The 14,319-nt window shown below is 35.1% G+C and overlaps 1 protein-coding gene across 2 annotated transcripts; it reads left to right on the top strand.

Moving 5' to 3' along the window:
• Positions 1 to 6,474: 6,474 nt before the first annotated feature.
• On the top strand, positions 6,475 to 8,322 carry LOC113695487 (cytochrome P450 93A3-like). Of its 2 annotated transcripts, none has more exons than XM_072055399.1 (2): positions 6,475 to 7,441; positions 7,573 to 8,322. In XM_072055399.1, the coding sequence occupies exons 1-2, from the start codon at positions 6,530 to 6,532 to the stop codon at positions 8,242 to 8,244; spliced, it is 1,584 nt and encodes a 527-aa protein (XP_071911500.1). In that variant the 5' UTR covers positions 6,475 to 6,529; the 3' UTR covers positions 8,245 to 8,322. The 2 variants fall into 2 exon arrangements, with proteins under 2 accessions (XP_071911500.1, XP_027070407.2); XM_027214606.2 differs by having other exon boundaries at positions 6,481 to 7,441; positions 7,594 to 8,322.
• The last annotated feature ends 5,997 nt before the right edge of the window (positions 8,323 to 14,319 follow it).

Here is a 14,319-nt window from a genome sequence, read left to right as displayed (position 1 = left end):
TGAAAATCTCGAAGAGTAAATCATTTCCTTCATGTAAACAATAATGTGGGTGTGCCTGGATAGGAGATTATTTGAAAATATTATTGTAATATTTGTTTATGAGATGATGTATGTGAGACAAAAAGTTAGTAGAAAAATGTGTTTGTTATGCAAGTAAAAAATTTTTTTTTTTTGTAAATTAATTTTTTTGTAGTTTTTATCCAAATTTTTTTTTATATTTTTCGTAAATACATTAATTATTTTTTTATCTTACATATATCAAGTTCTATAATATACTTTTCGACAAAAATTTTAAAAATAACAATCCAAATGAACTCTTAGTCAAGAACTTTTACATCTAATGTCAAGCACTCTACAAAGATTGTGTACATGAAGTCAGTAGGGTAGGTAGGTGAGGTTCGAATTTCCGACCTACAAACCAAAGATATTTGATGGGAATAGAGTCAAAACTCAGTGGTTATGTCTGAAGTTTCTCGACAAATACATTTTGTGGACGTAGGAAATATTTCGACGACTTTTACGCCCAAGATTTAACGAGGTCACTAACTCGCTATCCAAATTCCAACGCAATTTGCAAGATTGGAGGATAATTGTCAGGTTTTTCAGCATTCAACGATATTTTTTTGGACGAAGTGACTTATTTGGCCCCAAGATAGACAAAGAACTCCCAAAACGATAGCGTTGTCGAGATAATTTTCCTTCCGCAAACACTTGAGAGGATGTGTCCTCCATTTTGCAACACCATCTCAATGATTCAAGAATTGATAGTGTAATAAAATTTAAATCATATAATCTACAAGATCAAGCTTATCCAAGTTTTTGCCTTTTCCCCGTGGTTGAATGGCAAAAAGTAATCTAGATTTTGGGTTATTTTAACTTGGCTGATTTTGACCCAAAGTTGATTGATGATGAAGACCAAAGTAACATTAATCTAGTGTTATTGTACACTTGTAGCATTCCTCCAGCAAAGTTGGCATTGGTATATAGCTCTAGTTGGTGTTGGTACACATTATACTTCTAGTAGCATTCATTTGTTTTATTTTTCTAATAAAGTCTCTCCTAATTTTTGTAATCTGTTTCTCCTACAAATTCCAATTGAGAATTTTCTATTCTTTTAGGGATTCCTATAGATATTTTGTGTTTTTTTTCCTTATTTTATTGTTAGATCTAAATTTATTTCAAATTTGGTTATTAAATTTGAAAATTTTTGGGATTTGACTCTATTTCGACAAATCTCATCATCATTATTGAAGTTAGTATCACTGATTAGCAGATCTAGCGATTGAAACTTGCACATAAGGGAGTTATAGTGATTTATCTATTAAAAGACAGTTGTGAAATTTCTTATATTTTTCAAATACATTGATAATTTTTCAAATCTATTGCATTTGATAGATTACAGATTTGTAATTTTTAGTGCATCTTTAATCTACCATTAGTACAGTGATGTAAATCAAACAATGCTAAAAAAAAAATAAAAAATCCACTTACAAGTTTTTGGTTCTTCAACCTTTTGGATTGTTACTTTTTCGAGTTTTTATATATATATATATATATATATATACAAAAAAAGTATTGTAACGATTTGATGTCTGTAAGATAAAAACGTGATTGAAAAATGTATTGACAGGAAATATAAATTTTTTTTTGGAGATATTATGTTAATCCAAAGGGATAATTTCAGAAACCTCTCCTAAGGTTTCTGACTATTTCACTGGTTTCCTTCAAGGTTTCAATATAGCACCAAAAATAGTACTATTAGGGATCAAATCATATATAACATTTAAAAATAGTATATCATTTTGTATTTTTCATTTAATACAAGATCTAAATTAATTTTTTCAGTTTCATACTCATTATCAAACATGATCAATTGCAAATAATGAAAAAGTTTGCAACTAAAATATTACAGAGAACAAACTTTAACATCATAAATATTCTTGTCAATATAATAAAGTTAGTTATTGAGATTTTTCTGGTATAAAGTTCGCTCCTTGTAATATTTTGTTTGTAGATTTTTTGATTATTTATTATTGATCATGTTTGACATTGGGTTAATAAATGAAAAGAGTAGTCTGGATCTTGCATTAAGTGAAATATATAAAATGATATACTATTTTTGATGCCATATGTAATTTAAATCCTGATAACAAATAGCAAATCCCAATGTTTTTTTTATTAATGTTTGGGTTGGTATTAGATTAATTGAACAATGTAGTAGTTGATTGGAACTAGATGTTATAAGATAATAAACCTTAAGGAAGGTTAATATAATTTTTAAAATCTAAGGGGAGGCCAGTTAAATGGTTAAAAACCTCAGGCGAGGTTTTTGAAATTATCCCTAATCCAAATGTTGTTGACTGGCAGCTATTTTGACCGTTGACTGCTGGAACTAGTGGCCCAGCAGCATCACTGGCTATTTTGTCTGACACTGATTTGTACGTAAGATGCATTGAACAACTTCTCTCTGTTTGACTAAAACAAAATAAGTAACCACTGAGCTTGGCCACGGGGGAGGGGCTTAACTCACTCCATGGCCTGTAAGTGAGGGTTAAAATCTTATCTGTAACAAAAAAAAAATCTAAAAGTAGTATTATAGCACTCTTTTGATTTAGTTGGATTTGGCAAAAAAAAAAAAAGACTAAAACAAAATAAGTAAGCTCAGTGGCCACCAACAGGGACTTTAAGTCCCTTCTTGGACGGTAGATGGATGTTAAAATCTCACCTGCAGCAAAAAAAATTTAAATGTGGTGTCATAGCACTTTTTTGATTTAATTAGGTCTGCATAGCTACTAATTTCTAACACACAAGCCTCTTAGGCTCCTCCTCTCTTGTAGATTAGAATATAATATTTTATACAATTGTTATCGTTGTCGAAAGAAAAAATAAAACAAAATAAGTTGATTTTGACTCCTTTTTTAAAATGGAAAAATTGGTCTTCTTTTAATATAAAATACTACACAAATCAAACAATATTTGAACAATAATACTACATGAGTATAGATTTTGGAAAATTTTTCTCTACAGAAGCTTTTGCGCAAAGCCACGTATGGACGAGAACACCATGTTACGGGCCTCAAGGCACTAGAGATGAGATGCTTACTTTACTCAAGTAATTCTTTTTTATACCGCAAAGCTTGAATGAATTCGATCCCGATTACCCCTATAAATTAGGACATGTTCCTAAAATCACAAGTCGATACAGTACTCGCATCGAAATAATTGTCCATAATTTTTTTTTTCAAGTATTCAATTGTCCATAGTGTTTTTTTTCAAGTCAAACTCGTACAAAGCGTTTGATCTTTGGAGAAAATCGAAATAAGCAATTTTGACCTTTTGGATAAGCCTATAAACAAGAGCGAGGTGTCGACACTCCACAATTCACAGTTGGAGCAAAACGGAGCCTCGGATTGTGGGATATGAAGAAAATTTATCTTGAAAAAATTTGTTACACTAGTATTAGTTTCAATCTTCAATTAATACATCTCGTGCATTCATTTTCTCGGTCAAGAATCCTTTCATCCTTGTATAGTCAATTTCTAGAGAATCCGGCAATATCGCCCTCCATGATAACTAAAGACCAGAAATCAACAATGTCCGCGCGTTGGCACATACATAATTACGTATCCCACATAGAACTCTGAAGTATCATGATATAAGCTGGTTTGGTTTAAAAGATGTACTCCCAGACTTTCTTTCATTGTGGGGCCAGTGTGTAAGATTAGATTAGCTACTAAAGATGGGCTAATCAGGTGATGAACTTGGAGCAGGGAGGATTGTCAGGTCAATCGTTCTTGAATGGTGTAACATTTTGTCGGTATAAATTGTGATTTTTTCTTAACAGTTTGTACATCCTTTTTTTTTTTTTTTTTAAATCATGCCTACTCTCGTGGTCAGTTTATACATCCTTACAATAGAAATATGATATTTTGCTAGTGTTCATGTGAATCCTATGCATAATAATTGCATGCATGTTGTGAAGTATTACCGGTAATTCACATAGAATTACAAACTGTTTAAAAAAAATTACACTATTCAAGGACAGTTGATCTGACAAATGTGATTTTTCAGTCTAGTGAAAAAATAAAAATTACACTGTTTAAAAAAACTACAAATGTGCTTTTTCACCTTATATGTGGAGTGTTGTTTGATCTACAGTGACGTGTATGGACGCAAGCAGGAACTTGATTGGTAGACAGGTTTTTTCCAGTCTGGTGGCTTTCTTAACACATTAGAGAAAATCCAGTCTGGTGACCTTCTTATCCGTGATTACATTTTTCACTCAATTTCATATTTCACATACATAAAATCAGTACAATATTTTTTTTAATAAAATTTCTAGAAGATAGCAATTCAAACGGGATATACTTCTTGAATCTGGAGCTACAATTTGTATGTTATATCAGAGAATTTTCCAACATAAAGCTGCTACTGCTGATTCTATTATGCATCAAGCAATCCAGACCGCGAGGTTGCTTATAGCTTGGGATTTTGATCAACACATCTTCAATTTTGATTGAGCGCTTGTATAGTGTTTTTTGGTTCCTTTTTTGTTTAGTTTAATTTGGTTATGTATAGTGCACGTTGCTTCTGCTTGTGACTATTCCTTGCTATATTCATGAAAGTTATTATTTTCCCTAAAAAAAAAGAGAAGTAATTTGGGAGGCAATCTTTTAATTTATGTAAAAAAATTATGAAGAAGAACCAATAGAAAAGTTTTACAAACCATATATAAGTAGATACTACATTACATTAGCCTATAAGTTGGAAATAAATTGGATTCTGACAGAGAGAGCATAATAATTATTGGAATTTTTAGGAAAAGAATAACTATTTATAAAATTTAAATGAATTTGTATGAGTAATATGCTAAAATTATGTAATTCTAAAAATGAAATTGTCAAAACTTTAGAATCACAAATAAATAATCAAGTCAAGTAATAGAAATAAAGCAAAGATATTTAGAGAAACTAAAAAATTGAAAACTATGCATTGATTGATAAAAAATCAAGAAAGGTATCATCAACGTAAACGTATCTAAAGTAGGGAATTAATAGATTGATTGTAGTTTATTTTAAATAAAGAAATATAAAAAGACAGGAAAAAAAGATAGTTAGTCTAAATTTTTTGTAACAATAATGAACGATCAATCCAATAATAGAAATAGAGAATGTGCTTGGAGAGAATTAAAATAAAAAAGAAAAGCTATGAGTTGATTAAAAAAAATAAAATAAGATACAATTAATACAAATGTGTATAAGATAGGTATTTGATAGTTAAAATTTACTCTAAATAAGGAAGTAAAAAAAGGACTGTATTTAATTATAACCAAAGAACAAAAAGAGTAACAAAAAAAGAAAAAGAATGAAAATCTACCAACAAACATAAAACAAATACAATTTTTTTTTCAATTGACAAAAACATAGTTAGTCTACTTGAAGAATCTGAGGAGAGCTAGCATAGCAACCTATCAAAACGAAAGCTGAACAGTGATTATATATAGCTACAGGAGCTCTTCTTGAGTGCTACTCCACAAGTGTTAGTTTAATTAAAAAGTGAAATTAAGTTAAGAAAGTGTGTGAATGCGAGAACTAAACATGACCATGCACGGCGTTGGACACCCAAGGACACCTTTGGTTTTTTACAATCTGATGCAAACGAGTTGAGTTAAGTTGAATTTGGTTTCAACACAATTTTATCAAACTTGAAATCGATCTCGATCGACCTCAAATTCGAGTCTAGTCGAACTTGAATTTGAGCAGACTCGAGCTTAAAAAAATAAAAAAATAATTTAATTTTTACAAAGTAGACAAAATATTCATTTTTCCTTAATAAATAATAAAATATTAGATATATATATATATATATGTGTAATTTTACTATAAAATAGAAGTAAATAAATAAATAAATGTGTGTGTGTATATATATATATAATCGAATTGGTTCACGAGTTAACATGCTAAACTTTTCTATGTTCAATTCAAGTTTGCTAGCTTGACTTGGTTGGCTCGACGTCAAGATATTGATTGATTTCGAGTCCAATTTTGACCGAATCGACTCGCAAATGATTTGATTCGTTTACAGCCCTAAGTGCACACAACAAAGTGTGGGGGCCTATATCGTTCTTTCCATGGGTAATTTTTTCTATTAGAGTGTTCCAATTTTTGCGCATAAGTGGTAATTTTGAAGTATTAATAGTCAACCATTTAAAGGATATATGCAAAATGATCCGCCAACAGACATAATATATGGACCCAATCAATTAGAGTTACTAATTTTGACAATCAATCGTGTATTCTCCATATTTTGCTAACGTCAAAACAGATGAAAATCCTTGATCCACCAACACAGTACTGAGTGTCACGTTTTAGTGTAAAACTGTAAATAGGAGTAACATCTACAGCAGCCGTGAAACACCAAACCAAAGTATGGTTCAAGATACCTCGACTTTTCCAGACGCGAGGTTTCTCTATAAATACATTAGAGAAATTGAACCAATTTTAGGCAGGAAAGCCATCAGCAATCAACCATGGCCAACTCCTCAGACGTTCTTTTCTACGGCCTTTTGTTCTTCATTTGGTTCGCTACCACCACCTTCTTCCGTTATGTTCTAAAGCAACGAAAAAATGGTTCTAAACAAATTCGACACCCTCCAAGCCCTCCATCACTGCCCATCATAGGCCATCTTCACCTGCTTGGCTCCGTAGCATCCAAGAGTTACCAAACCTTAGCCAATCAATACGGGCCGCTCATTCGGCTCCGTGTCGTTTCATCCTCAGTTGTTGTTGTCTCCAACGCTGCCATTGCTAAAGAGTTCTTGAAAAATAATGAGATGAATTTTGTGTCCAGGCCACAATTCGGGGCTGCAGATTTTAATATCTATGCTGGCTCTGAATTTGTTAACGCGGAATACGGCCCCTACTGGCGTTTCATGAAGAAACTTTGCATGACTGAGCTTCTTTCCGTGACACAAGTCAACCGGTTTGTTGACATCAGGAGGCAAGAGATGATGAAGTTGTTGAAGATTCTTGTTGGCTTTTCAGAAGAAAGGAAGGCTTGTAATTTGGGAGTGGAACTTATGACCACGACTAATAATGTGATTACCAGGATGGCTATGAGCACCAGATGCACGCCTGCTCTGGATGAAGGTAGGCGCCTATGGGAGTTTGTCAAGGAGATTCTTCAGCTTTCGCCCAAATTTGCTTTGGGAGAATTATTTGGTCCTATAGGCAAACTTGATTTGTTTGGATATGGGAAGAGGGTCAAGGCCTTGATCTCGAAGTTTGATTCATTGGTGGAGAAGATAATGGTGGAACATGAGAACGAGTTGAACTCCTCTAATAAGGAAAGGAAGGACATGATGGATATTCTCCTGGAGATTCACAGGGATAAAAAGGCTGAAGTCAAGCTGAGTAGAACTGACATAAAATCCTTTCTTATGGTAAGTCTCTCTCCTTCTACAGTGTACATATACACCTTTTTTTGTTATAGAATTGGAGCATAAAATAATTGTCAAATTTTTCTTGATTTTCTCTTGCTTAAGTTTATAGTATGAGATTAATTTAGATCTAGCTTCATCGAAAAAATGGACAGGAACTTTTCATGGCAGGCACTGAAACAGTAAGTGTGGCACTGACTTGGACGCTAGCAGAGCTCATAAATCATCCAAAGGTGTTCCAGCAGCTTAGAGATGAAATCAATACCGTTGTGGGATCAAAAAGACTAGTCCAAGAATCTGATGTTCCAAAGCTTCTTTACCTGCAAGCAGTTGTTAAAGAAAGCCTAAGACTACATGCTCCTGCACCCTTGATATTTCGTCGATGTGGTGAAGATTGCAAGATCAACGGCTATGATATCTTGGCTAATGAGAGGGTAGCATTCAATGTCTTTGCTATTATGAGGGACCCAAGTTCATGGGACAATCCGCTCGAATTTCAACCAGAAAGGTTCATGGTGGGATCTAAAGGCGCTTATGATGATTACCAGATGGATATTAAGGGACAAAATTTCAATATTTTTCCATTTGGGAGTGGAAGAAGAGGGTGCCCTGGTGCATCACTTTCCTTAGCAGTGGTTCATTCAGCAGTTGCCCTGCTTGTTCAGTGCTTTGATTTTACAGTGCAGGGAGGAGAAAAGATAAAAATGGAAGAGGGGTCTGGTTTATCTGCTGGCTTGGCTCATCCACTTATGTGCTATGCTACTCCACATCTTAATCCTTTGGAATTAGTTGTTAATTGCAGCTAGAAGCTGTCTATGTTATTAATTCCCGTAATACTTAGATTTCTTTGTTTATAAATAAAGAATATTTGGTGGTGTTGTGAATTTTTTGTTTGTTTGCCTGGATGTTCCTCTCAAAATTGATAGCTTTTACTAAAACTTGTACGTTCGCAAAAATTCTTGTCTTGGTGGGCGCCTACTGCGTAAAGTTTCTTTCTCGTATCTATAGCATTGATAATTGTTTGAAGTATTTGTATTTTTAAACTCGAATCAGACCGGTTGCTTTAACCGATTCAATCGTGAGTCGAAAACTGGGTTTTATTCCATTTCTTTCTTTCACAATTTGTTTTAGTTACTGATGCTTCATTTTTTGTTTGAAATCACAAAGGAAAAGTTTTAACAAAATAGCAAGAAAAGAAAGAAAAAGTAGATTTAAAAATTTATGATTGTCATCTTCCAAAAATCTATAATCTAAAATTAAAGGTAAAAGGAAATGAAAAAAAGAGAATGTGTTAGCGGACTTCATCCGTAGCTCTTATCTTGTTAACTATACACTGAAGATAGAATTAGTCTTTGTGTTCATATATGAAACTAGTTGTACAATAATACTCCAGTACGTCTAGAAGAATTAGTCTAGGAGTCTGCTGCTACTTAGACTAGGAGTCTGCTGCTTATTCTTTATATAAACTTTCGGTTGTACCAGAGCAAAATAGTTTTTCCAATGAATAAGATTACCGTTTCTTGTCATGATATTAGAGCAATGATCCTCCTTGCTCTACTCTTCATATTTTGATTCTCTTTTGTGTTGGTTTCTTGTTACGTTCTTGGAACAATGGCGGAGCAAAACGAATCACAGAATCTAGGATATTCCTCGACTGGTGATTTGTTCCGTGATCCAAGCTCCCCATATTTTTTGACTTCTGCCGATTACACCAATGCTTCGTTAGTTCCAACGTTGCTTGACGGTGACAATTACCAACGGTGGAAACGAAATATTTTGAACTCTTTGAGAAGTAAAAATAAAATCCCATTTGTGAATGGAGAATTGCCGCAACCGAAAGTTGGAAGCCGTGAAGCATTGTTTTGGAGTAAATGTGATGGGCTTGTTCTTTCGTGGCTTATCAATTCAATTAGTCTGGATCTGCATGATTCAATCACTTATCATGACTCGGCAAGAGAACTTTGGGTGGATTTGGAAGAACGTTTTGGTCAAAGCAATGAACCCAGAATCTATGAAATAAGAAAAGGACATTGCTTTGTCTACTCAAGGAACAGCTTCGGTGACCACTTTTTACTCCAAACTTAAGGCCTTATGGGATGAGTTGAGTGCCTATTCAAACCCTCCAAATTGCTCATGTGGGGGACTAAAAGAATGGCTTGCTGAAAGGGACAAAGAGCGCTCACACCAATTTTTGATGGGATTGGATGAAAAATTTAAAACCATTCGATCTCAAATATTGGCAACTGAGCCTCTCCCTTCACTTAATCGTATATTTAACATGGTTAAGATGGAAGAGAAGCAACTGAGTCTTCTTTGTCCACACGATTCTGATGGGGCAGGAGCTTTCTATGTTCAGCAGCAGCAGCCACGATCTAGTTCAGTTAGACGGCAACCATCTCAATACAATTCTGAAATACTTCGTGTTCGGCAACAACAAGGCCAACCACGTCAGAATGGAAATCAATCTTCGAAACAACCCAAATTACGATGTGATCATTGTAATAAGGCTGACCATACAATGGATAGGTGTTGGCAGCTTATAGGGTATCTGAATAATTGGCAGTCTTCAAGGAAAAATCCCACCGCTGCAAATGTGTGCTCGGATGATACAACAAATTCTTCAAATTCCACTACTTCAGTTAATGGTTTGACAGCCGCACAGTATGAGCAACTTTTGTCATTGTTGAATAGTGACAAAAATGCTGGCTCGGTTAATTTTGTCGGTAACGTAACCCATCCTTTAACTCCAAATTCATCATCCTCTTGCTGCACTTGGTTACTAGACACAAGTGCTACTCATCACTTTATAGGTGATAAAACTTTCTTGTTTGACCTAGTTAAATCAAAAAAATCCACTAATATATTCCTACCTGATGGCATTGTGAAACAACTCTGCGAATATGGTAGTCATCATTTGAACTCCCTTTTTACTTTGTATAATATTTTGCAAGCTCCAAGTTTTCATTGTAATCTTATTTCTGTCAGTCGTCTCACTAAAGAACACAATTGTGTTGCCCTATTTTTTCCTGATTTTTGTGTTGTCCAGGACCTACGCTCGAGGAAACTGATTGGGGTAGGTAAGGAACGAGATGGTCTTTACTACTTCACCACAGACTATGATGAGTCACGTCATGGCAAAACTAATACGGCTGCAGGATCCGCTGTTCTCTGGCATCAAACGTTAGGACATCCTTCACACGACCGGTTAGCGTGAATACCCAACTTTTCTCATATTCGTTCTGATAAAATTTGCCAAGAATGTACTGTATGCTCTTTGGCAAAGGCTTCTAGACAAGTTTTTTCTCCAAGCATTCATAAATCTGTGACTCCTTTTCATTTGATTCATATTGATATATGGGGACCCTATCAAACACCTTCAAGTTCTGGGGCTCATTTTTTTCTTAACTCTTGTGGATGACTGTACTAGAACAGTCTGGACATATTTATTAAAACACAAGAATGAAGCTTATCATGTTTTTCAAAATTTTTATTCTTTGATTCAAACTCAATTTGGGTTTCAAATTAAACAAGTCAGAAGCGATAATGTACTAGAACTTACAGAAGGGGCCATGGCATTATTCTTTAGAAATAAAGGGATTGTTAATCAAACCTCTTGTACTGGTACACCTCAACAAAATGGGGTTGTCGAAAGAAAACATAGAGACATCCTTAATGTGGCTCGTGCTCTTCGGTTTCAGAGCAACTTGCCTATTAAATTTTGGGAAGAATGTGTTTTAACTGCTACATATATTCTCAATCGACTCCCCATATCAGCACTTGGAGGTAAAACCCCTTTTGAAGTGCTTTTTGGCAAGCCACCAACGTATAATCATTTTAGAGTATTTGGTTGTTTGTGTTATGCTGTTAATCCTTTACAACTTTTGGACAAGTTTCAACCCAGGTCTAGGCCCTGTGTGTTTGTAGGCTACCCTCAAAACAAAAAGGGTTTCAAAGTTTATGATTTAGAGACAAAAAGATTCTATTTTTCCCGTGATGTACACTTTCATGAAACATTTTTTCCTTTCAAAATTCCTTCTAGTACATCATCTTCGACGCTGTCTTCCACCTTAACACCTAACACTCCCTCACCTGTTCTTGATAATGATGATCAATGTGTTGATTCTCTTTCTAATTCTGGTCCTGAAGTGCATAATTTTGATGCCACTCTTTCCTCAAGTCCCAATCATGAGCTTTCTGCTACGGATAATCGTGTTGAAGAGATTCAGACTTCTCCACCATGCCAAGAACAGCAGATTCGAAGACCACCTGCTTACCTAAAAGACTGTGTCTGTGATTATCCTAATAGTTCCTGCCACTCCAATTCAGTTTTCACTTCCAGAGCATCAGGTACTCCCTATCCTCTTAATTCTTATCTCTCCAATCATCGCTTTTCTACATCCTATCAAGCGTTTCTTGCAGCCTTATTAACCGAGATTGAGCCTTCTACTTACTCTGCGGCTAGTCAAGATGTAAAGTGGAGGTCTGCCATGCAAATTGAACTTGATGCCTTAGCTGCAAATCATACATGGGATCTTGCACTCTTGCCAATAGGAAAGAAAGCCATTGGTTGTAAATGGGTGTATAAAATTAAATATAAGTCAGATGGTACTGTGGGGTGTTATAAAGCTCGGTTAGTGGCCAAAGGATATACCCAAGAGGAGGGACTGGATTACACTGAAACATTCTCCTGTAGCAAAGCTAACTACAGTGCGGTATTTAATGGCTGTTGCTGTGGCTAAAAATTGGGAATTACATCAACTTGATGTGAATAATGCCTTTCTCCATGGTGATTTACATGAGAAAATATACATGATCCCTCCCCCTGGATATTTACCATCTGGTGACAAGAGAGTTTGTCGATTTCGTAAATCTCTTTATGGTCTTAAACAGGCTTCCAGGGAGTGGTTTTCTAAATTAACTCTTGCTTTCAAACAATATGGTTTATTCAGTCTCAAGCAGATATTACTTTATTTATCCTGAAGACTAATACCAGTTTTCTTGCAGTTTTGGTGTATCTCGATGATATGATAATTACAGGAAGTGATTCTTTTCAATGCCAAAAATTTAAACAATTCTTGCATGGATAGTTCCATCTGAAAGATCTTGGCCCCCTTAAATTCTTCCTCAGTCTTGAAGTTGCCAAGAATCCTGAAGGAATTTTTTTGAGTCAGCGGAAGTATGCTCTGGATATTTTAACAGATACTGGTCTTAGTGATGCAAAACCTAGTCCGATTCCAATGTCTCAACAACACCAATTGGGGCGTTCAACCAATACGCCCTTGGCTGATCCCTCGTCTTATCGTCGTCTTGTGGGTCGACTTTTGTACCTCACTATCACACGACCAGATATTCTGTATACTGTTAATATTTTGAGTCAGTACATGCATTTCCCTACATTAGATCATCATGATGCAGCAATGAAGGTTGTTCGATACATTAAGAATTCTCCAGGCCAGGGATTATTTTTTCCTTCTCAGACTAATTTGCAACTCACCGGTTATTGTGATGCCGATTGGGGTGCTTGTCCTAAGACGCGACATTCTATCACGGGTTATTACATTTCTCTTGGGAATGCACCTATCTCCTGGCGTACTAAGAAACAACCAACTATGAGCCGCTCTTCTGCTGAAGCCGAATATCGTGCCATGGCCGGTACCACCAGTGAATTGTTATGGTTACGAGGTTTATTATTTGATCTCACCATTCCTCATTCGCAGCCGATGCATCTGTTTTGTGACAACCAAGCTGCACTTCATATTGCTGTCAATCCTGTCTTCCACGAGCGTACCAAACATATTGAGTTGGATTGTCACTTTGTTCGTGAACGGATTCAGTCCAATGAGCTTTGTACCCATTTCATTCGTTCAGAGGATCAACCTGTTGACTTGTTCACCAAAGCGCTTGGTTTTAGTTCTTTTCAACGCTTGTTGTGCAAGCTTGGTGTTTCGTTCCTCCACACTCCAGCTTGAGGGGGGCTGTTAGCAGACTTCATCCGTATCTCTTATCTTGTTAACTATACACTGAAGATAGAATTAGTCTTTGTGTTCATATATGAAACTAGTTGTACAATAATACTCCAGTATGTCTAGAAGAATTAGTCTAGGAGTCTACTGCTACTTAGACTAGGAGTCTGCTGCTTATTCTTTATATAAACTTTCGGTTGTACCAGAGCAAAATAGTTTTTCCAATGAATAAGATTACCGTTTCTTGTCAGAATGAAAATAAAGAAAGAGGAGAAGGGTCTTACCCGTACGAAGACAGGGAATTGAAAAACGAAATCTTCAAAAAAAAATGGATAACAATGTTAAGGAAGGCTGGAAGCCGGGAATCGTTGCCTGAAGTTGCTGATGACGAATGGGGAGATGAACGCTGAGAAGACGAAGGATAACAGGATGTTGCTTTTCAAGTTTGAAACTTTTTGAATAGTTGGATTTAACTCCCTAATGTTTTAAATAATCGTAAATACACTTCCAAACTTCTATGTGTAACTGTGACCCTTATATTTTTACAAATGAGTCTTAATTTGTTCATCCCCTTGAAAAAATTTACAATGTGCATTTGAATCTTAAAAGCATTAACCAATTAATTTAAAAACTTGATTATTTTTTTGCTTTATTTAAAATTCTTATTAAGTAGGTCATATTAATTTATCATTTGTTGAGTTTACAATTAAGTTATCTTTTTATGAACTTGATGGGTAAGGAGTATGATGGTGAAAATGAATTACCACTATATTTATAGTCATTTTTCTAGGTTATTCGCTTAAATAAAATTAATATATGCATTTATGATATCATGATGATGTCATCCAATTCTTGGGCCGGGCCAATTTCTATCGAACCCATTGACGTTTGATCCCTGCGGTTGGTCAAAAGTCATTG

The sequence above is a fragment of the Coffea arabica genome, chromosome 6e (assembly GCF_036785885.1).
Source record: "Coffea arabica cultivar ET-39 chromosome 6e, Coffea Arabica ET-39 HiFi, whole genome shotgun sequence".
Classification (NCBI taxonomy): domain Eukaryota; kingdom Viridiplantae; phylum Streptophyta; class Magnoliopsida; order Gentianales; family Rubiaceae; genus Coffea; species Coffea arabica.
The sequence above is the reverse complement of the archived record's forward strand: the minus strand, read 5'-3'. Positions and strand labels throughout refer to the sequence as shown.

Coding starts and splice junctions, on each gene's coding strand:
- LOC113695487 (XM_072055399.1), top strand. CDS start 6,530: ATGGCCAACTCCTCAGACGTTCTTTTCTACGGCCTTTTGTTCTTCATT. Junction 7,442..7,572: donor ACATAAAATCCTTTCTTATG/GTAAGTCTCTCT, acceptor ATTTAGATCTAG/CTTCATCGAAAAAATGGACA.